General features: G+C 43.7%; 1 protein-coding gene across 4 annotated transcripts in view; it reads left to right on the top strand.

The window, feature by feature from the left end:
* Window positions 1–24,600, top strand: part of epha7 (eph receptor A7) — a 146,887-nt gene that overhangs the window by 61,461 nt on the left and 60,826 nt on the right. For all 4 annotated transcript variants that reach the window (XM_079571747.1, XM_079571745.1, XM_079571746.1 and 1 more), the window contains exon 5: window positions 1,226–1,561. In XM_079571747.1, the coding sequence (XP_079427873.1) occupies window positions 1,226–1,561 (336 nt within the window). The remainder of the gene's footprint in view (window positions 1–1,225; window positions 1,562–24,600) is intronic.

Genomic DNA, 24,600 nt, shown 5'->3' with positions numbered 1-24,600 from the left:
GGAGAAAAAAGTTGATATTTGCTTGTAGTGACCCAGCGGCGGCATGAGTGGTCAGCATGGCGTCTTTACTTTCCATCATGGTGGTCACTGGGACGCTCCAGGATCAATTGTTTGGAGATTTTCACTGCCAATCGAGGCTCTCACCAGAAAACCTACAAAACAGCTGATCCTGAGAGCTGTAGAGACCGCCGTGATTGAAAGTAATGGTGCCATGTTGACCATCCATTCAGCTGCAGGGTCATTACAAGGTCAAGTACACACAAATATCAATATTTTCCCATATTAAAAGTTGCCTAATGCAGCTTTAACGTGATTGTGTGGAAGTCTAAATGTTTTCAAATTTTTATAAAAGGTGCAAAATCGACCTCCTGGTCTTGAGCTTTGATGTTAAGTGTAATAATAAATAAATAAATGTTATTTTTGTAAAGTCCCTCCTTCCCAGATCTCAGCAACTAATCAGAGTCTAGCATCCTGCCGTGTTGACCAATGAGACGAGCTTTTCCTGTGAAGCGGCCTGTCAGGTCCAATCAGGAGGGAGGGGAGGGAGCTTGATTGTTTACTTTTGAAAATTCTGTTCCTGTTCTTCTCATTTTGCAAACTAAGAAGGGCTTCCTGGTTAAAGAGGGATTCTTTACTTTTTACTCTATCTCTCCTCACTTTGCAAACTTACAGACTATCACTTTAAGGGCTAGTATTACTACAGTAGATTCCAACAACAGCACGTCTCATTTAGGGCTTCAGTTGTGAATAAACATTGGCCACTGTCCCCCGTTTAAGATTTAGCATGGTCATTTTCTAGAATGTTAATACATCCTGTCCATGACTCCAGAGTCCAGATCTCCCATCGCCAGTACAAGATCTTGCTGAAAAATGAATGCAACCCTGAATATTTGGACCTTGTGGAAGTTTATTGAAACAATACCAGCTAACGGCTACTTTTTTTTTTTTTGGTAAAGCAGTGTTTTGAAAGGTCAAATGTGCTGAAAATGGAAAGAAGTCTGACTGAAAGACTGAAACTCATCAATTGGTGAAATGGGTTTTCTTTCAAAAGTCGGTATGGAGTCTTTAAACACATTGGCAACACTGTGAATTATATTTGTGTCCGTGAAATCCAACAAAAGATACTGGTCACATTTTGCTGAGAGCTTCCAACACATTTGATTTTGCTTTCATTGTAGGATCACGACGCAAGATCATTTAACATGCCTATGCAATGTTTTCACAGGACCTCCATCGGCGCCGCAGAACCTGGTCTACAACATCAACCAGACCACGGTGAGCCTGGAGTGGAACCCGCCGGCCGACACGGGCGGCAGGAACGACGTCACGTACCGGGTCATCTGCCGCCGCTGCAGCTGGGAGCCCGAGGAGTGCGTGGCCTGTGGACCCAACGTGGGCTACTCTCCCGCCCAGTCCGGCCTGGTGGATACGTACGTCGGCATCACGGACCTCCTGGCGCACGCTAACTACACGCTGGAGGTGGAGGCGGTCAACGGAGTGTCGGACCTTAGCCGGACGCAGAGGCTGTTCGCCGCGGTTAGCATCGCCACCGGGCAAGCAGGTATAGGAGCGACTACTCTTTTCTATACGTTTGGGGTGTTGCTGTTGTGATTGCTGCTGACATCACAAGTGTAGCGAAAGACAAGTCAGTTATCCTATGGTTCTAAAGTGGTTTGAGAGTGTTTCCTTAACTGGCAATGTTGACTGCTCACTTCCTGCAATCTTTCTCAGGGTGGTCACATGATGCGATGTGTTTTGGCGGCATTTTCCTACCGGTAGAGGTGGACAGTGTCATTTACAGTCCAGCTTCCAAGGTGTGCAAGGTGTGAATGAGCATAAAGGCCCCTCAATCTCGGTTCGCTGTCCCGGAGTCACATTTTGGCCATACCGCCTTTGCTATGCCTGATCCCGTCAGATCTCAGGAGCAGGGAAGGGCCTGGTCGGTACTTGGAGGGGAGACCGTTTGGTAACACCAGGAAGCCTGGCAAATGTAGTGAGTGAGTGAGTGGTTGGTGGTTGTCGGAGGGGCCTATGGCGCAGACCGGTTGCCTCGCTACCCAAGGGCAGCTGTGGCTGCAATAGTAGGTTACCTCCACTGAGTATGGTGAATAATGCAATGTAAAGCGTCTTTAAGTGTCCATGTATTTTAGATGGTGACTGGTCAATATTGTATCAATGTAGATGACATTCTTTTACTGTTGCCAGAAATGGATCTCTTGAAAATGTGATGGTGTAGACTAGAGCAACACATTTCAATATAGTAAACCAACTTTTCGAAGGCTGTTAGATCGTAAATGCTGGTATTAGCATTCTCCCAAAATTATCCGATGAGAGAAGATTTTAATCACCTCTTAAATTGCTTATTTTCTTATCGTTTATCTCAATGCTGTTGTTCAAAACATGGTGGGAAAAGGCCTCTAGAATGGTTGTTTTATGAAGCTCTGTTGTAGCTTCTTTTCTTGGTGTATTGAGTAAGATAAAAAAACATATATGACTTTTTGCCTGAGGATCGCTGCACAGTCTATTATGAATCGACTGGAACAGCTTTCATCTTGCGTATCTTTCCGCCGCGCACTGCACTGCTACATCACATACATCTGCGCTAAAGTAACAAACACCATTATCTAGGGGCTGTGACGCTACATCGGCTCCCACGGGAATCCTAAGTGCCTCTGGAATATTTGCATCTAGGTCGGAAGCAAATCGGCTGTAATTAAAATGCCGTAATGCGCAATGACAATCCCCCACCCCCCCTATTGCTTTTTTATTCATTATTTGTATGGATCCATCTAACACGATTGCTCTTTCACGCTCGAGCATCCACGAAACGCTCTGTTCTGCGCACAAGGATTCCGTGACCTCAGACGCAAAGCAAATTGGTATTATACAAACACGCCGTTTCCCCGCCATACTTTGGGGACTTCAAATTCCCGCTTACACTCGGTTACGATAGGTTGCGTGCGTGTGATGTTGCAACATTTTGAAAAGCCCCTATAGTTTCAAATTGAGGTGGAGGACATTCAGGATTTGGTGGAATTGAATAGTGTCAAAATGCTAATGAGTAAATGGGTCAGGTGTTAATATCTCTCCAATTAATGGGCCTGAAAGTTTAATATCTTCTCTGTCAATTAGAGGAATTAGAGACCGTTTTCTTCTATATCACATGTTAGATTGTTCCTAATTACTGATACAGACACCGTTTCCCATTGAGAAAGCCACACTATATCGCTATAACAGCATAAAATCATACAGTAACTTAAAAATATGCAGAAGTTCCGTTTTAGTTTGGATTTTCCTCATTAATGTTCCATTTCAGCCTTGTTTTAGTCCTGATTTAATATTTTGAAAGTCTTCTTTTGACACATTTTGATGAAAAAACAAACCAATAAAGTTGTTTATGCAATATTTAAGGGGTGTAATTTTGAAAATGTCTAATTTTTAGAGTTTTTAGATAGGGGAGGGTGTGAGGGGCTTATGGGGAGATCCAGCTTTTTTTGCTTCTGACACTGATAATGATACTGGGGGTTTAAGTGTCTGCCGATATCCGATATTAACCGATACCAAAAGGCCTTCTTAAAAGTGTCTTTCTCAGAGTGAAAAGAGAATGGTCCTCTTATCTCCAGTGTCAATAAAGTCTTTTCATGATGTCACAGATCATTTATGTATCAATATATCTATGAAAAAAATAATGGAAAACATTTCACAAGGTTCACTGGATTTTTGACACTATCTTTGGGACAGGCTATTTTATATTAATACAACTTGCATAAAGTGATCTGGTCATTACAACTCGTGCAATATAAATGTGTTAGATCAGTGATTGTTTGACAGCGTTCCGATTTTATTTTATTAGGCCACATTAGGTATTTCTATCATAGTTTCTGACCAAGCCTTGATTAGTTGCTGCTAGCAATAGCATGCTCCCGCGAGCTTTAGCATGCTGTTGCTAGCCGTGGCATTTTGCGCTGTGATCCGAAATAGAAGGTTAAAACTAACTCAGACGGCATCTCTGGATTCGCCCATATATGGTCACGTTTGAAAACAGTTAAGGGAGAAAACAATTTGGAGAAAAAAGTTAACTTTCTTTAATTATTCAAAAACGACTTTAACAAATGCTGAATTATGATATAGTTTTGTACTAAATAAAGATACAAAGACATGGAGAGGAGCAAAGTCGTTCAAGAGCCCATAAAAACTACTACTAACAAACTGCTAACTTGATTATTATTATTTATGTTAGCATCGGTAGCAACGGTTAGCTAGCGCTAGCGACACCTGCCGTTATTTCACTTCTACTGAACAATCTGCTGTGGGAAAATATCCATATGAGCCTGATTTAGACTTTACTTTATTTATGTGTGACAAATAAGTTCATATTCCACCAGAAAATATCTAAAAAGAGTGAAAAATTGTATTCTATTTTCCCCCTTGGTGAAGCCACGCCCCCTTCTATGACGAGATGCCGTCTGTATATTCACTTGTGTTTTTAAGGCGTTGAGAGCCAAAACTGGTATCGGTTCAGTGTCAGATATTTGTAGCCGATACCTGATATAGTTTTTTTTCCAGAATCCCTAGATGTGACACTACTGTATATTTTGTTTCAGCTGTTTTAAATTTCCTTTGCATTTTCTAACCAACAAAGGGTAAAATAGTAAAAAAAAGGTGTGTTTGAGATTATTAACCTCAAACTAGTGCCCAAACGTTCAGCACCTCACAGAGCATTTAAAATATTTACCAAAAGGACGGCCAGGTTAAGAATGCAAGATAATGAACTATATCGAGAGACTGAACGACTGAAGTTGCTGCTCTCAGAAACAGTCAGTTCCTATAGTTTTTAAAAAAACAATACTTTTTCTTTCCAGAGTTAGAAAAGTCCCACAGTAGCTTTCTCTCTCTTTTTTTTTCTGCTTAGTGCAGCACAAAACCTCTCGTGGTTGTGCTCCGAACTGCGGTGGAAGACAGTATGTCAGGCAGAGCGCAGAATGATGTATAGAGTGGTCCTTGACAGAGAAAACGGCTTGAATCTGTCCAGCGCTTTTTCGGCCACGGACCAAAGAAACGTGCTGACCAATAAACTAATCCAAAACGACCTTTTATCCTGCGCTACTTTGGCTCAGGTCAGAACTGTTGGACATTTACGGTTAGTCACAGTTATGGCACAAGTCACGTTTTTTTTTTTTACTTGTTGCGATGAGTTCTGATAAACGCCAAGTCTTTTTGAGCTTTGTTTTGATACAGTGGTGTGACTCTGAGACGGTTGTAATGAAATGCCGGGGGGGGGGGGTTAGCAGCTCTTTAGACGGTGTCACCCTCTCCATCTGTTCAGGCTCGCGCATACAGAAACCGGATCAGAATGTGTATTGTGTAAATGGATTGAAGTTTGTCGACGCTCAGTTCAAATGCACTGTATGAGTATGTCTTTTTGGTATATTTAGAGACTATTGAATAACCTGTTTCAATACATACTTAGATATGTGAATTACACCAATGGTTCTTTTTCTCAATATAGAAACAATAATGATCAAAGGAGCGGCATTCAGTTGATGCAAAATCATCTCGATCTCTTGCTAAGCTGAATCCTCTTATCGCAGAGTAAAAAACAGCTGCGCAGCGAAGTGGGAGGAGCTTAGTTAACCAGGAAGTGAAACGACTGGATATTATGTTTCAGCTGTTTTATGCCGCCTGAATAAATACCAACTTGCCGAGTAGAAAATTGCACATGAGCGCCACCTCTTCTCGTACTTTCCACTGGGAAACTGGGAGATCATTTTGACGAGTTCCTGAGACGAGATGACCTTTGACCTTTCAACACAACAGAGAACAGCATTAACACGTTTTTTTTTTAGCTGATACTGTGCATTTAGCCATTAGGCTCCGAGGTTTTAATATCGTCTCTTTTTCCACTTGTAATAAAAAAGACAAACCTTTCGATTCGGAAGCGGATACAAAGTAGATGTGGTTCAGCGGTTTGTAGACGACTTTCTCACCCCACCCTATGAATTTATTTGTTTATAGGGTTCACAAAAGCATCGAACAATGCATTCAGCGTAAGATCAATATTGCATTTTCTAACCAACGAAGTGTAAGATAGTGATAAAGATGACATTGTTAAAAAAAAAAACCTGCATAAAACATAATACCCCATCTGTATTTGAACATTTTTACAAGTATCCCGTGTTGAACGCTGTTACCTGTTTGGGAAAAGCCAAACTAGAGGAGGTGCCGCTGTAGAACAAACGAAACACAGTTTGATGAAGAGTGTCTGGTGCTCTTGGCTCGTTCGGTCCTTGCCGCGGGTCCGTTATTGTTTGATTCCTCTTCCGTTCCCATGCTCCGGTCTCTGGTCTGGTAGTCCTCGCCTGAAGCCTGTACTTAGACTCATTTAGACATAGCTGAGAGGTAATTAGATTTCTGGAACAATAAGCGGCGGGCACTGCGCTGCTCCCGCCTCACTCAGACACTTCCTTTGGTGTAATTAGTGGAGGTGTGAATTCCTCATCACACGGATCACCATCTGCATTCACAGGCTGCTCCCGCGCTCCCACAGCCCCTCGCACTCGCTCATTACCCGGGCTCTCCGAAAAGGATGGGGAGGGCAGGGGAGAGGAGGGGGAAGGAGATGGAGATGGAGAGGCCGCCGCTGCTGCTTTTTAAGGTTTCTCTGAGTGCTTCGGGGGCTTCGGCGGTTTGCCACCAAAAGGTTAATCAATTCTGAATGATGAGCCATAAAAGCTTTAATAATGCAGGCCCTCTCTAATGAGCGGCCGGCTCTGAAATTGTTTTAGGAAGGTCCAATTACAAAGCAGCGGAGCGTCGCGTTACGTCCAATGCGAGCCGCGGAGGACGGAGTCACCGAGTCCGGCGGTCAGAGGCTGAGGCGGTTCGCGCGCCATGACGTCAGGGACAGTGGACATAATAAAAGAGTTTGAGTGATTTTGGTGAGATATCAGCACATCCAGAAGTCATTAGTGTGAAATTGTAGGAAAAGCACTCACGCTGGGATCTCTATTGGGTTATGTTAGTGCAGAGGACGTTTCCTCTCGCCCCCAAGAGGTGTCATCAGTAACTAATGATCTCTTAGCAGCAGGCTGGACTCATACCGTTATTTTTTATGAACTGCTAAACCTGTGCCAGAATGTTTTGATGACTTTTAACTTCAGAAGAAAGGATGTTTTATTGTAATGTGTAGTTGAAGTCTTTGAACATTTAAACCGTTCTTGTTCCCTCAACCAACACATGGAACTCGCAGACTGTAATCTAAAGTGCAACCTTATCATTATAAATTGCGTCTTTGCCCCTTGTTTTGGCTTCGTGGCTAGCTGTACCTTGTTTCGTACGTTGGATTTAGGGGAAAACTGCAGTCGGTTGTTATTGTTGTGGCAGACAGACAGGTGTTTAAAATTTCACGAGTTTGCCGAACCTTTCAGTTTGAAAAATGTACCAGTGAGTGTCTGATGTTGGAGAAAACAAAACCGGGGACATCGTTGCTCTGTAGGTTTGAGTCGGTGTGAGTTTTCAAAAAAAGAGAAGCAGCTGCCTGGCATCTCTCCTTCATAATCCAGCGTACTTATCTCCCATAATAACTGATGTCTCATGTTGTGTTGTAAGTGTGTTTACACATCGAGTCAGTTTCCAAACAGCTCAACAGCTTCAGTCCGGGAATAAACAAGCCCCAAAATTCATAGCGTTGTGTTTTATTCCGGAGTCTGCAGATGCAGCCGAGGGGGCACGGAAGAGAGACCCGCGAAGCTCGCCTTGATATGGCCTGAATAATTATTGAAAAATTCAATTTGAAGGGTTGCGCTTAGCAAATCACAAAGGCTGAGGACAAGTTAACACGTCTCATGGGGTCTTAATATTTATCAAACCTGCCAACCCTGAGGTGTAGATCCCCGCAAACATGTTGTAAAATGCATGAGGTGATGAAGCAGTTCATAAGTGTGTTTAAAAAGTTCGCTCTGAGCTTCATTTCGGTTTGAAAAGTCGGGATGCGTACTTTGGGTACATTTGAGAAGGTTGCACTTTGTCCTCATGTTCACAATAGAACAAAGATGTACGGTGGAGCAAAGGACACGGCGGAGAGCCAGGTTATAGGACTGTGACAGCGGCGGCGCATTATTTATTTAGACTGTGGCGAGGAGGAGCCGGAATGCCGGGAATGTCAGGACAAGCCAACGAAAACATCTGATACAGACATTCTTCCACTTATTGAATGCGGCGCTCAATAATGTTAGTCCAAACAGAGGCATTTAGAGCGACGGTCCTCCACGTTATTGCCGCGCAGGGAAGGAAATAATAAAAGACGTGGCTGTATGGTTTGGGTCGGGTTTATAGCAATGGTTATGACAAGTGTCAGTTTGCGAAGCGCACTCTGAAAGCGCTCTAGCATTTGAGAAGGGATAGAAAAATCGTATGCCTTTCAGAATGCGTTTGTAGAGTTTGAAAGTGCGGTGCTGGCAGGTTTTGCAGAGGAAGTCGCGTCACCTTCAGAATTCCACAGTTCGCAACCATTTTACGTAACTGGGATTGAAAACAGCAACTTGTTATGATGGATGTTTTGGGGGGACTTTCGATGTGATTGATGCAGCAGCGGCTCTGTAAATTCAATTCAATCAGCTTTGTTTTCAATTCCACCACATATTTAACCTCTTAACTCCCACCTCAACCGAGTGCATTGCCCAAATCGAAAAGTTTCTTGACTGGAGAGCTATAGGTCAGAGTAGCACCTCATTTGAAAGCTAAGACCAACAAAACTGATCTTTTTCCTTGCTTTGTTGCCATGTTGTAATTTTTATAGCGCATTTTTACAACTTTTTCGGCATTTTTCGCTAGCTTTTTTTGTCACATTTTTTCCACTTTATCCATCACATTTTTATCACTTTTTTTGGTCATTTTTTCTATTGCTTTTTTATCTTTTTTTTTTTCATTTTTGTCATATTTTTGCCCCCTTTTCCATTACTTTTTTTTGTCATTTTTCCTCACTTTTTTGTCATTTTTTTCCTCATATTTTTGTCAATTTTTTGTAGCTGTTTTTGTTGTTGCGCTTTCCTTGTTTTTGTCTCGTTTTTTTGTCGCCTTTTTCCCAGACGTTTATCGTTTTGAGTAATGACAAACTGGAGAAAATGTGCTGCGTTCAGGTGGGGGTTAAAGGAATAGGCCACCGTTTTTACATACTGAGATATGCTCTTACCTCACTTTAGACGTGTTAATATATCCCCGTCTGGTCTTTGTCCGTGCGCTCTGCCAGGCAAACGGAGCACATACGCAGCCTCTCCCACATGTCACATAGCTCCAAAAAAGCTCACGATAGAAGCTACCAAGCTTAGCAAAGGTTATTGACGGAAGTGAGCGGGGGAAGTCTTTAGGAGTTACTGCACGGACGTTTTGCTCCTCGTATCATTATGCCTCACAATATAGTCCCCCTTTTTATTTGCTTATAAAATCGACATGCTACATTTCTGTGTAAATATACTTCGCATGAAAACACTTCACGTAACTTTATTTAAATAGGGAACACGTGGCAGAGCTTGGTAGCTTCTATCGTGAGCTTTTTTGGAGCTATATGACATGTGGGAGAGGCTGCGTATGTGCTCCGTTTGCCTGGCAGAGCGCACGGACAAAGACCAGACGGGGATATATTAACTCGGCTAAAGTGAGGTAAGAGCATATCTCAGTATGTAAAAACGGTGGCCTATTCCTTTAAGAAGTTAAAGCACATGCTGGGAATTGGAATTGTGTTTCTCTCAATCCTGCGATCATGCGGTGGCCTGGCTCTTCACCGTGGAGTGAGTGCTTGTCTCACATTGGCTCAGACATCCATCAAACGCAGCATCTCAAAGACTGGAAGCTCAATACCCACTACTGGAATTGCTAAATACCATTGTGTCAAGTTGGCAAGACACGCCACTGTTGCCTCATACTGTGAACGCGCGCTACTGTGAACTGACGAAAAGATCCCGTGATGTGTTAATTTGGGCTCAATAGAGATCAAAAAGTGCTTCGTAGTAATGTGTGCGTTCCCAGAATGCTTTTCTGTTGGGATTTGAACCCAAATAACCAACAGATTGTGAGTGACTCGTGCGTAATCGCGTCTGATACTCCAAGTTAGCGAGGAATTTCCCGAACAATTCAAGCTGACAGACGCAGTAACTTAAATAACATGTACTTTCCGACATGTTTTAACTTTTCTCATGCCGGTTCATACATATTGTCCCTAATGCTCAACATAGCGACATCGCCTCCTACATAAGCCTTGTTAGAGATGCAAAAGCATTTTCTCATGTTGACAATCAGAGCTGCCTCTTTTGACGGATCCCGCTGCGTTTTCCGACATAAGCCTTAAATACGAGCGATTCCTGCAAATGGCGTCCCCTGGGTGCGTGGGGGCGGCGCCGATCAGACAGACAGGGGAAGTCACAGTCAGTCAGACGCTTGTTTCACCGCTTTACATCACGCCTTTAAACTCTCATGCAGAACGGTTCTGCTCTTTATCTTTCAGCCCTTATGGATCGGGCTGAAAGGATCCTCGCAATCTGATTCCAAATTTTCAAAAGAAACTCATCTGCATTTCGGTTTTACGCGGCGAGAAAAATGGAAGCCGTACGTCTTCCTGACAATCCTCAAACCCTTCTCGAACATTCACGAACGGACAACTGACCGGTCCCTTCTGCCGGAACCCGCGGAGGGAGTCAGGAATGCGAGCTAAGCGGCGGACCTTTGAAGTGAAAGCCTCGGCCCTTCTGTTTCGCGTGAGAGGCAAATATTGGTGTTTTTGAGAATCAGAGTGCGCCTCTGAGCCCCGGGGCCAAAACGTCTGGATTCGCACCAATGACCAGAGAAGCATCTTTGTTTATGTCCGGGCTGCGAGTCCAGAGACCACCTCGGGAAAAAAGCAAGCGGTCAGACAGCTTTACCCATACAGCGATAATATAGATAACTTTGGGGAAATGGCAAGAAATATACTGGTGAAGACAGTTCAAAGACTGTAAGGACTATTTGGAGAGAGTTCCACACAGTCTGGTGGATGAAGCCGTCCTTCAGTCAGTTGGACCTGGCTTTGAGACTCTTTGAGACCTGGCAGTTTCCTCTTTGAAGCTATTATAGTCCAAACCAAGCTCTTTACAGCAATACTCTCTAATAATTTAAGACCCTCATCAAAAGAAGTTGGTTCCTTCGGAGAAATGAGTCAGACTTTGCCGATCCCTGCTCGTGCTAAACTTGACACGGATCGGCACCGCGCTCTGAGAAGTCGTCCTCCACGTCAGCCGTCGAAGTTTACCGTGTGCGCTAATCCATAAAGGCGCTTCATTGACACGTTGTCTCGGCTTTTGAGAAGCCAACACCGCCGGCGCCCCACTCTGCCTTGGGTGGCCGCCAACAGAAAGGAGCGATTGATTCGTCCCCACCTCTTCCCGAGCCCCAGTGTCACTTTCCAGTTAAGCGGATCCTTCTTTGTGGCCGCGGTTTAGCGTTACCTAGCTACCTTCTATACCTCTCCCCACCTTCTCGGCCCCCTTCCAGCCCCCCTGAACTGCCCCACCCCTCTCCACGCCCCCCCTCCAAGACCAGGATCTGGGCAGCGGCGGACGATCCAACAGCGGCGCGGTGGAAGCGGTCTCAAAGCACTTAACCTGTAGCTTTCTGTAAATGCGTCGTGATTTGCCTGTCACCCAATCCGTCAGCAATGAATAATTTTCATGGAAGGTGCACTTTAATTACTTTCCCCATTTAAATGGCATTATCGTGGCCTATCGAGGTAATTAATCTCACCAAGTATCCTGTTTCAGCCTTTTATTGCTGGCAGACGAGCTCCTAAATCCCCCTGAATAGCTTTGCTTCAGTGACCCCCCCCTCCCTCCGTCTCCTGCCTCCCCTTCCCTTCCCCTGGGCGAACGGGAGCTGGCTGTTTCTCCTTCGCTCGGTCCCAGCGGCGGCGGTGCTGCCGGGTCGGGTCCGGAGCAGTGGAGTGTGGCCCGGCTTTCGGAGAGTGCGGAGAGTGTGAAGTCTTCAAAGCGCGGCGCCGAGGATAAGCATCAATACGCAGCAGTTATTTTGACTGCGGTTATCGATCAGGCCGCTTTGTGATCCGCATCTCAGAGAAGAGTAAGCTACAGTGTTCGCCTCGACTCAAAGGCTTAGCGCGCTGTTCTTAACGCGCCTTCAGCAGGTGTAATAGAAATATTTTTGTTTGGGGCGCAGATAAAAGGGGTGAAAAGAAAAAAAGTGCGCGGCTCATTTCAGTCTAGGGAACATGCGCGTCGATGCAACAGGTGAGAAAATAAACAGGAATCAAGACGGAGTGAAAGGTGAACTCAATGAAAATGTTCAAATGACAACGATTTTGAATCAACAGTTAGGGTGATATTGCAAATCTCAGGTGACTTTGTCTACTGAGCTTTGTCCTCAGCGTTAGGCAAACTTATCGTTATTGCAATAGGCTCTGTGCACGCAAATGACACGTGACTCCCAAGTGTGATCTGATTCCCAATAAGGATTAGTGATGTCTTGCACAAAAAAACGAATAGTTCAAGAAAACATCCCTGACAGTGAGTTACTGATAGGAAGTCAGGAAAAGTCTTTTGAGGAGGACTTTTTATATCAGAACTAACAACTTAACTATGAAACAGTGGCGTGCGGTGACTTTTTGAGTTAGGCAAGCAGTGGCCTTGGACTTAAGGAGGGAGACCCCCCCCAGGAAATTTTTATTTGATTTGATGCGATCATTATGCCCGAAAATCAGTATAAAATACACTAGTTATTAGTTAATATTTTAGTAAAGTGATGCAAAATAAATGAATAACTGTATTTATGGGTTATGGGCGCTATGACCAAAATACTCACTGATGCGTCGACCACCCATACACATACCGATAACACAACATACACAATGAACTGCTGTAGGTCTATGTTTGTTTACTTTCCAAAATACTAAGACCCCATCAATGTGTCTCCAGTCCATAAAGATTTATATTATTGCTGGAGTTTTCGACTCTATGCTGCTTCATGGCACTTCACATTCACAAATTCACTGACTAAACAGCCTCGCCAACACTCACCTTCAGCGTTTTGCGGGACTGAGGGCACGCACAAAGACCGGACAGGTACGCATCAACTCGTCTAAGCTCAGGTAAGAACATATCTCAGTTTGGAAAGACGGTGGCCTGTTCCTTTAACATTTGTATTTCGTGTTGTTAGCTTCAAGACAAGCTAACAAGCTCCAGTGAATTCTTTGCTCCTGACACAATGTTTTTCACATGATGCTCATGACTGTCCAACAGTAACTCACTGCCTGCCATGGAATCTTAAGCTATTTATTTTTGACAATGCGACTCACTCAGAGGGAAACATAATGGAGACAGAAAGGATCCCTTCAGAAGTCACGTGACGCTCGCATGCGTATCCTATCAACGAGGTTTTCCATCTGATATCAGCCAACACAGCCTCGAATAAAAGTGCATGGTGAACAATGTGCCAAAATATGATTGATATTTCTTAACTCCTTAACCCCCGACCTTAACTGAGCGCACTTTCTTCTGTTCGGCTTTGCCCAAATCTCAAAGACCAACAGCGTAACGCCCCATATGGAAGCTAAGACCGACAAAACTGATCGTAAAATTTTTGTCATTTGTTGTATTATTGACGTTTTTCGGACACGTTTTTGTCGATCTTTTGTTGCTCTTTTGTCACACATTTGTTTTGCGATTTCATCCTCGTTTTCGTTGCCATTTTGATGCCTTTTTTCAAGAAGCTTTTTTAGATTTGGGTCACTGTGCTCGGTTCAGGTGGGCGTTAAGAGGTTAAATTCCTCCCATTATAACAGTCTTTTGGCCTCGCTTTGTCCCAATTCCATGAATGATGCAATCGTACAGTTATCACAGTATTCAAGACAACTTTTGTTCCTCACACTGTGCGGCCACTTCGCTTCGAAATCACAAGCGTGCCCGTCTGCCGAAACCCCGCGACGCCAAGACAGATCGACAGAGGACATGCGGAATATAAATATCGATTGACTTTGCGCTTTCTCACAAGCAATTATTTGGCCACCTATTTAGCAGCCGGCGTACGTACAGTCGTTTAAACTCCCCCCCCCCCCTCGCTCCTCTCTGCGGCAGAAGCAGCTGTTATCATTTGTCCCTTTTCTGTTGGAGACGACAAACCGCCGTGGCTCTGTCGCAGCCCTGTTGGCTCCTGCCGTATTAATCTGGAACACATTAGCCCATTGTGCGCCGAACACTACAGCGGCCGCTTTTTGATGCATTGAGGCTGCGGCATGTATAGAAAACCGGGGAGAAAGTTGAAAGCCGAGCGTGGAGATTGCGATGCGCCCGAGCTTTAATTATTCACACCTTCTTCTCTGCGCGCCCGCCGAAAGAGATTGAGGCCAGATTCTTTTGGCAGTCAGTCAGACGCTGTTTACCTCGGTCTCTCGCGGACCTTTCAGGAATCGCATCATGCTCCGCACACGTCAGCAGCGCTCGTTTATCAGCGCCCGCGTTTGACAACTCATTTTCACTGAATTCGGCCCCCCAAAAAACAGGGTTTCCTCAAGCGTACAGTAGAGTTAACACTGTCTTGTGGTCCTTATACTGAATTAAATAACTCACTGCACAAGGTCTCTATGGGAGGTCGACCGATAAGGTTTTACAAAGGCCAATGCTGATTTTGGGGGATTTTTATTGGCCGATGTCGATATGCTCAGCTGATAGTTTTGACTAATATTTCTCCAAATGTCTGGCCTTTAATCCTGTCAAAAAAAACATACAGTCTTGGCCACTCCAGCAGAGGCCGATTTGATCATGTCACTTTAGATAATTCAATCATCAGCTTTGATATATTGCTACTATCATTAGCATGCTGCCGTTAGCATTAGCATACTGTTGCTAGCCGCGACATTTTGCACGCCGATCAAAAATACAATTGCGGAGTTTAAACGAACAGGCCAGCGTTTTTCCATACTGTGATATGTTCTTACCTGAGCTTAGACGAGTTGACGCACAAAGACCAGACAGGTACGCATCAACTCGTCTAAGCCCAGGTAAGAACATATCTCAGTATGTAAATACTGTGGCCTGTTCCTTTAAAGGTTCTGTGCTTCAAAATGACATACAGCATACAGTGAAACTAACTAACTTAAGTCAAACTTGTAGCTAACCAATTTTCTTTGCGATGTTCCCCTCGTTCAAAAGCCCTGACTTCCCTCTTTCCAATGCAAGAAACAGGAAGCCTCTATTACTTTTGGTCTGATCGGCTGAAATACTAGCGCAGCGTGACAGGACTGTAAATAATATCGTACTACTATTTTTTATACCTAACTCTTGAGATAACGCTACTGTTAATTGCTCACCTTGTGCTGAAAGGAGAACAGCTGTTTTAGAAGCCTCGACATCCTTTGCTCAGGCCCTGGTTTTGTTTAGTAGAAAAGTCTTAAACTCTTCTTCAGGAGCAGATCTCAACGGAGCTCAAACAAACTCTTATTACTTCATGCTGCTGAGATGATTGTTTCTGTTCCCTTCGCATTTCACGAGCTAAAGGCTCAGGCTTTGGTCTGACATAAAAACATTAGGGCTGTGTGATCATGTCATCAGGCCGCGCGGCTCTGTTGGACAGGTGTGAGGGCTGGCCAGCAGGGGGCAGGTAACCCTATAGGATTAGTTTAGAAACGTGAGCATATAAAAAAAAAAAAATGCTTTTATTGTCCAAAGAAAATGTAGTCCATAGTTGTTTTTTTAAATAATAATAAAAATTAATAAATAAAATAAAGATTTTTTTTTACGGCAACAAATAATCGTGATTTCAATTATTACTAAAATAATCGTGATTATTATTTTTTCTATAATCGAGCAGCCCTAGGATATATCGGGCCGATAGTTCATGGATCTGAACAGTTCTTTAAAGCCACACCGCGTAACACTACACCCAGTAAACTGTATAAATACAAGCATTTATTTTAATACATATATTTTCATAGTTGAAAAATACAAGAGAAAGCAAATGTTGCCTTTGTTGTGAGCGGCTCACTCTCTCCTAAGACCTGACTCTGACTTTACTGGGAGCAGGGATGTCTCCAAGAAGATGTTGCCAAAAGGCAGCCAAATATGGCATTTAGGTTTGGGTCCATTTTCATTCTATGATTAACAAATGCAAAAATTAAAAAAATCTGCAGCTGGTCATTAGGAGCATGTTTCGTAATGCTGACAAAAGTACTGTATAGTCTAAGATGTTACACAGTGTGCCTTTAATCTGCAGGGCAAGTTACTAGAAAAAGTTGATTGTATAGTGCAACATGTTGTGAAATTTCTCTTTAAACCAATCCACTTTTAAAATCTTGATATGTGTTAGTTTAACAGTTCTTATTATGTTCTCCCTCACATTTGAATGCTCCTGAACATGTTTGTAATCTCTAATCTCATCAAACAATTTCAGTGCTTTTCTCAACAATCGCCGGGAAGAGTTCTGCTTAGTTTTTGGGTTTCATACTGTTTGCACCCAATTCCAAATCTTTGCATTGTTTCCCAACCTTGTCCCACATGCTCCTCGCGGTAAAGAAGCCGGACTCAGGAAGCCGAGAAAATGTCCAGAATTAGCAGGACACACTGTTCTCCGCCCACAGACTCCCTCGCTGTAGCGCACATGCCCCAGATTACTCCTAATCTGTCTTTAAAAGCTGCTGCCGCTGCTGCCTTTGTTTTGGAGCAAGGCCCATTTTAACAAATTCTAAAATAGCCGACGGGCGCCTTAAGAACGAGGGAAACTAAGTGGAGTGGACTTGACCTCTTGACCTTTGGAACAAGTTAGTTTTCTTCAGAAACCGTTATACCATACCATACCATACCAACTTTATTTATAAAGCACTTTAAAAACTGTACAGTTGGCCAAAGTGCCGCACACAGAAACAGATACATATATTTACAGTAAAAAATATGAGGTAAGAAGTACAACAACAGCAGCAATCTCAATTTGCATTAAAAGCCAGAGAAAAAAGGTGAGTTTTTAGGAGAGATTTAAAAACAGGAAGGGACTGGGCCTGTCTAATCTCTAATGGCAGCTGGTTCCACAGCCGTGGGCCAGCAACAGAGAAGGCCCGATCTCCCCGAAGTTTGCGCTTGGTTTTTGGGACAACCAGTTGCAGCTGATCCGCTGACCTGAGAGCACGAGAGGGAGCGTAAGGCTGAATCAGGTCAGACAGATAGGTGGGGGCGAGGCCATTCAGACTTTTAAAAGTAAAGAGAAGAATTTTGAAATCAACTCTAAATCTGACTGGGAGTTATGGATTTTTGGCTGTTCTACATAAACCAACACCTACTTTCCTAATGACTCATTGCAGGGTTTTGCAAGATTTTAAAGTTTCTTTTTTAGACGTTTTAGAGTCGTCATGCTTGCTACAACAGCATGCAGTATCTTCTGTACAACTGAGAACACGTCATATTGCAGTGATTGTGAAGTTTGCAGGTATGAGAGCGTGTTTTATGCAGCGGTCGCTCCTGCTGTTGGTGTTTGTTGGACTGTTTTGTTGTACTGAGTGTGTTTACATGCGTTTGAGTAATCTGAATATTATGACAGTATCCTGGACATGATGTTTACATGCGTCTGAGAAACCAGAACACTCATATCCCTGTTTACATGAGCAGCTACAGTATCCTGGATGATTAGGCTCCAGAGAGGGGCGGAGCTCGGGCTGGGCGATATGACGATATTAGACCGTCGTACGATCTCCAGAGCTCACGATCTGTCATTTTTGTTGGATCGTTTTATCACGGTTCTAAGCACTTTTGCACAGTTGACTCTTGTCACTGTCAGTGAAGCAAACCCAAGCCGTTAACTTTCTGCTACGCAATGTCAGACGCTAATGCTAGCATTTAGCAGCGAGCCGCTCCTCTACAGTGCGTTTTTACATCTTGATTCCTCAATCTAGAGCTTTAAACCCAGCGTTCGGTGTCAATTTCAGCTGTATTTATGTCCGTGTCTTTGCCCCGTAGCGTGTGTTTATTTATTAACATGGCACATGCAAGTTTTATTGTGTTTTTTAATGTACAGAGTTAGTTTAAGTCTATGTTTGCTTTGTTGATTATCACAAAGTTGAATAAATTAGTATATTCATTCAATCTTTTTCTTCTTCAGTGTGTAATTTAAGTTATTTTCGTTCTTATAAAAAAAAAGACAAATATGGTAAAGAGCTAAATACTTTAGCAATGTTGCTAACACATGGCATTTTCTGACATTTCTCTCGTACAGGGACAAGAACTATCCAAAGAAGCACTCATAACAGTAGAGTTCTTTCCCAGCTTCAGCGACTGACAGTTTTTTAAGGTTACTTCAATGTTTTGTTGAGGATACAAAGATTTAAAAGCCCAGGTCCCAGATAAAATGGCTGTAGGAAAGCTTTTTCTCCTGTCATCTCTGTTTCAAAGGTTCGCACATGATCAGTACGTAGTGAAAAAACAGGATGCTGTGTTTACATGGCACAGTATTCTGGAAACTGTGGGATTATCGTGGTTTTTAATAACCATCCAGGTTATTAGAAATCGGCTTATCCAGGAAACTGAAACCAGGATTCTGTGTTTACATGAACCAGACAAAACCAGGGAACTTAAAATCCCCATTAATAACCTGGATACTCCAGTGCATGTTCACACACTCACTGTTATAATGTAGAATTTAAAATAACTCTTTGACTAAATCAGCTTGCCTGTAGGTAAATACAGAGTGGAGTTTTGAACAAATTGTCTGTTTCAGTTATATTATAAATCATCCGGCATAAAAGTCAGTGCGAGTGTGAATAGCATTGAGATCATTCTATAATCTAATGTTCTTGCAGACAATCCCTTTACCTTCATAATCACCGACACAACTCGAGTCTGGAGTGGCTGATAAATGCCTGTTGCAGATCGCTCGGTCGCTCCCCGGCGTGGAGCTCGTGCGCCTGTGCTGTTTGTATAGTAATCAGCCGCCGTTTGACAGGCAGAACACGCTGAGACCGGGCTATAAATCAGCCCGACACGTTGTAATTAATCCAACAGTTAATGTGCAGAAAATGTGTCACTAATTTGGGAAGTGTTGCAGTTATTTATCATAAATGCAATCGGAGGCGGAGTGTGGATCGAGTCAGAACAGGTGCGGCGTGTTGGAGCGTGTGCAGATTGGAGGCTTTTTTTTTTCTTAATAGGAAGGAGAACAATCATTGCAATCTAAAACTGCAATTAGTTACGAGTCAAACACAGGTCAAAAGAGTCAGGCTTGTCCCGGGCTGATTTGAACACGATCGATATTTGTCTCTGGACGGTCAGCGCAAAACTGCATTTCATTGTTGGACTCTGATTGTTGATCTATGGTCTTATTCAGGGCGATTTTTTCCAAAACTTTGGTGACTATTTGAAGCATACCTGGATGACTTTGCACTTACTCAGATTTCTTTTCAGACATTTTCCTTTTTATTGTATTTCATTATACTTTTATTATCGTCAAGACCTCGATTTTTCACGCCGTGGTCTGCGGTGCTGAGATTTCTTTGGCTTGCTCTTAACATCTTCATTTTAACGTCAGATTCAAAAGAAGACCATTACGATTCTTTCACGATGTTTATTCGATGACTTTTTCTTGACTCTTAACACCTTGACTCATCACGTTTTCCTAACAACATCTCCACTTTACTAGCACTTTTTTGAAAGTTTATTGGATTTTAATAGCCTATCTAATCCCAAGCCTGATTTATTGGAGTAGGAGTCTCCGTCCAGCAGTTTGGTGGAGTTGAGGACGTTTCGCTTCTATCTTTGCTCTTGTGGACCAACACATTCTGACCACAAGAGCTAAGAAGAAGCTTCTCTAAGCGCATAGAAGCGAAACGCCCTCAACTCCACCAAACTGCTGGAAGGAGACTCCATTTGCTTTGCCAACAGTGAGTATGTGAGCACTTGAATATGGATGAGGGAAATATGCCTCTCACCAAAACCATGATCGTTTTGCCCAAAGATATTTAATAAAACTTTGATAGGACATGAGGCTCGTTGACGTGGGAAACATGGCTAACCCCTTTAGCAATGCAAAACCAGGAGCAACATTTTCATTAATTCAATGCTAGAATGTGAGATACAGTCATTGTTTGTGATTGGTTTGTTACTTCTAAGTCTCGGCATCTCAGTCAGGATTGAATTTGTTTGAAATGTCTCGTTTTTAGTGGTGTTGTTTAGCCGCATTAGCATTGTTTTCTCCATTCATTCCCAGGGCTCAGTGGTTAGCATTCGTTGTCACTGTCCCATGTAAAGTAAATATTGGTCATGTAGTCTTCAAAAGTACAGAAATACTGTTTTAAAGGAACAGGCCACCGTTTTTCCATACTGGGATAAGTTCTTACCAGAGCTTAGACGAGTTGATACGTACCTGTCTGGCCTTTGTGCCCGTGGAAGAGCTTGGTAGCTTCCAACTTCACCCCCGTTTGGAGCTATAGGAATACGTTGGGAGAGGCCAAATGCTAACAACATCTTTGGTCGTTTTTGCGTGACGCATAAAGACCAAACAGGTACGCATCAACTCGTCTAATCTCAGCTAAGAACATGCCTCAGTATGAACAAACCGTGGCCTGTTATGTTATATTTTATGTAAACAGAAGCGAATGGTTTGACAGGGAAAATCCATGAGCACTAGGCAACTGAAATAACATTGAAAAACTGCAAAAACTTTATTTTCCGACCAGATATGACACAAGGACAGTTACAATTATCAGAGAGCCATGAAAGAACACAGAATACTTTAGATAAAAACAGTATTGAGGAAATTGCACTGGGTTAGACGAGCCAGTCACAACATGGCCGCCAGAATTGCCGTTCGTTTCAATGTATTACTATGCCCATGTCCTATCTAGAGTTCTATTAAAGATCTTTGGTTATACCTCTCAATGCGTCGGACAAGTCCACAAAACTTTGCAAACTTGTCCCCCCCCCCTCCTGTCCCTCCGCTCATGTATTTTCATGCTCCGTGCAGCCACTCGACTGCAGGAATGCGCTCTGCCGCTTTTTAGTGCCGCCGTGGTGACCGTACGCCCCCCTCCCGTAAACACCCAAACACTTTCTCCTCCTCGCTCGTAACCATCCGGACTGCACCTGTGCCCCCTCCTCGTATATACCCCGACACATGCTCCTCTGCGGTGTCACGGCCCCGGCTGCAAAACGGCCTGCCCAGTGTTTCATATCCTGTCCAAGGAGTTAAAAGGACTTCCAAGGGTAATAAAAAAAGCGGAGCCGTGCATGCCGTGGGTCGTTCTACCACCCCCCCCCCTTTACCGCCGGGACGCACACAGCATTCCCAAGTCAATTGCACAAGTTTGATAGCCCGTTTCCTGAAGGCGCTGGCTGGTATTTTGGTTTAAGGGAGTTGGGGGTGGAGGGGGTTGCCGGGGATTGTCGGCGGAGTCCGCGGAGTATTAGCATGCTAGCAGCAGAGGGCACATTTCATCTTTAACACTCAGGGGAGCAGCTAGCACAAGTCCCAGCCTGCACCAAATGCTATAAACAGAAAAAGTACAGATGGCTATAAAATACTCGGGGACCGCTGGGGGATACGGAGGGCGCAAAGAGAAATGTTTCAGTCAGCATAATTGCGTCTCCTTTCTCAAAAGTGTGACTGTGGGACGGTATATAGCGGCGTAATGCATATGTTTTAAGGCGGTGGCTAATGTGCGCTTAACTGCACGGAGGGAGTGAATGATTTTTACGCAGTGGAGGTGCAGTAGCTCATGTGGCAGAGCGGGCGACTTCTAACCACGTGGTTGGCGGTTCAATCCCAGCTCCGAGCAAGTGCATGATGACGATATCCCAGTGTTACATGTAATACAACTTTTACTGTAAGATCTTCAACCTTTTTCTAGTTTCAAATATGGTGATTTTTTCTTGTCCTTGTTGGGACAGGAAATCCTTGTCGGATGTTTTAGATGCTAAAGTGGACGCTATTCAAAACATCACCGGGTCACTATTCGCCTTTAAAGCTAACAAAACATGTATGTAAACTACTACAGGCCTGCCACCATAACAAAATCTGAAGTTCGATGATATATTGAGGCAGGAAACTATAACTAAATGATATTATTGGAGAACTTATAATGCCGCAGAAACTAACTCTAAAGCTTAAATATTAAAGGTAGGCTCTGTTCAAATGTACTTAACCTTAAAGGTGCATTAAAAAAGTTGACATGTGTGCGTATTTGACCTTGTAGTGTGTACGTGGTCAGCATGGCGCCTTTACTTTCCATCACGGTGGTCTCTACAACGCTCCAGGATCACTTGTTTTGTAGGTGTTCTGGTGAGGGTTCGTCAGCAATGAAAACCTTCCAAACAATTGGTCCTGGAGCGTCCGAGAGATCACTGTGATGGAAAGTAAAGGCGCCATGCTGACCACCTATACAGCCGCTGGGTCACTACAAGATCAAATACACACAAATATATTTTACTCACTACTGCCACCTCAGGTCATATGAGTAACTGCACCTTCTATATTAAAGGTGCACTATGCAACTTTTTAAGTAAAAAAAAAGGCTTAATGTTTGTGCATATTTTACCATTTAGAAACTCAGTGGCATTATGGGTGCAACTTGGCACCTTTGCCCTCCATCACAGTGGACTAGGCTCCAGGATCAATCATTTTTAGGGGTTCGTAACAAAAACTTGCCAGAAACCTCAAAACAATTGATTCCGGAGTGTCATAAACTCCACTGTGAGGGAAAGCTATTGTGCCAAGCTGCACCCATAATGCCACTGAGTCACTAAAAGGTCAAATACGAACAAATAATAAGTTTTTGTCTTCCACATAAAAAGTTACGTAGTCCACCTTTAAGCTCATGCATAACTCGGACCCGAAATAACAACTTTTTGAGTAGAGGCAGTTGTGGTGGTGTCTACACCTTAGGACATTGCTGAAACATGTATTATTAAACTCTGTATAGTACCTTTAAAGTATCCCACAACGTAAAAAATGAGACACAACTTACTTTGGGTAAAAAAATAAAGCATTACATTAGAAAAATGGGGGGAAAAAGGCAAATAAGTGCACCAACGATAAATGTTGAGCACAAAAATGTATTGTTTATCTTTCATTTCTTGAACGATAAGCTGATCATTATCATGACAGCCCGAATCAGGATGTTTTAGGAAAGTTTGAAATAACTTTGGACCATAACTAATCATTTGCATCCGTGGCTCCACATTCAAACTCAAAAACAAGAAGTCTGCCCCATCCTAAATACAGTGTGTTTAGCAGGCGTCAGTTGGAGTCTAATAATAACATTCCTTGCCTTAAAAATATAGACTCGTCATTACGTTTGTTGGGAGTTTTTCAGAGCCCCAGTGCGCTCGCGAAAGTAGGAGCAGCTCTTTCTAACACTGAGCAGGCACTTTGGATCAAACCTGACCTGGATTGTGTTAGCGCAAAGCCTGCTGTTCCGCGCGGAGGTTGGAGAGAGAGGCGCTGTGGAAAGAAATGCCGGAGATAGTGGATTGGCAGTGGGGGGGGGGGTTTGGAGAAGGGGAGCGGCGAGGCGTTTCGGGCGGTGCTGCCGGCTGCATGGGGGATTTTCGGCGCCCCGTTGCAGCATTGCGTTTCCGCGGAGCTGGGAGGCGAGAGAGTGACAGCTCGGGCGCTTCGTCTCATCAACGCGCCGACTCCTGCAGTGAGGCAAACTAATTATGTCCTCAGCCCCTCCCCTTTTCCCATCAGCACACTGGGAAACACCGGCGAAAGGTTGACCGCAAATGGAAGTCGCAAATTTACGTAGGTTGTGTGATCTACTCTGCATATGACCAGCAAAAGGTAGTACAGGACATATTGAATATCGCATTCTTTTCTCATATTGCGCGGCCCTAATTGCACTTAGGTTTTACATCCTAAAATGTTGAGGCCAAGGGAAATCAAAAATGGCAGACCACTTTGGGATTTACAGTAAGGGTGAAAAAAAAAGAAGCTGTTAAATCTTCTCGTCAAACAGCCCCCTGGCGAGTACAGCCGACCCCGTGCCCTATTGTTGCGCTGGATGACGCACACCTGCTTTCCTTGTTGTGCGCAGACAGGAGATTTCGGTGTTCAAAGTTGGATCAGTGTACGGCCGCGGTATAGCCATCTGGAAGGGGACTTTAATGTTTGGGTGTAAAGCAGCAGTGGAAGGCCCGGGACCGGGACGCGCGAGCCGCTGCACCAGATGGGCTCGTCAGACGGGACAGGGGAAGCGAGGAGGGTCCACTGGGCCGGCTGGGACTTGACAGCCTGCGTAGTTTCGGTTTGAGGTCTGTGATGTACTTTTTTTTATGATGTGGAACAGGTGCGTTGATTAAGCGTTTTCATATTCACTGTTTAAAGAAATGCGTGTATTTCATGAATAGCTCAAATGAGGAGCCGACTGTGGCATCAGGAGCCATCTGCACCCTGTCACTACGGGCCATTTTGATAAAAGCATTTTGTAATTTGACTGATGTAGCATGTATAGCTGAAGTAAACCACTGATCTAAACTATTTCACTTGGGAGATTATTTGCACACATGTCGTTGGTTGGATTTGGTTTATTTCATACTGATGTTTTTCCCCTCACTTGTAACAGGCTCTGTGCACGGAATGTTACATAGCATT

This window comes from Gobius niger (assembly GCF_951799975.1).
Source record: "Gobius niger genome assembly, chromosome: 15".
Lineage (NCBI taxonomy): Eukaryota > Metazoa > Chordata > Actinopteri > Gobiiformes > Gobiidae > Gobius > Gobius niger.
Note: the sequence above shows the minus strand (reverse complement) of the source record. Positions and strands in the feature narration are given on the sequence as shown.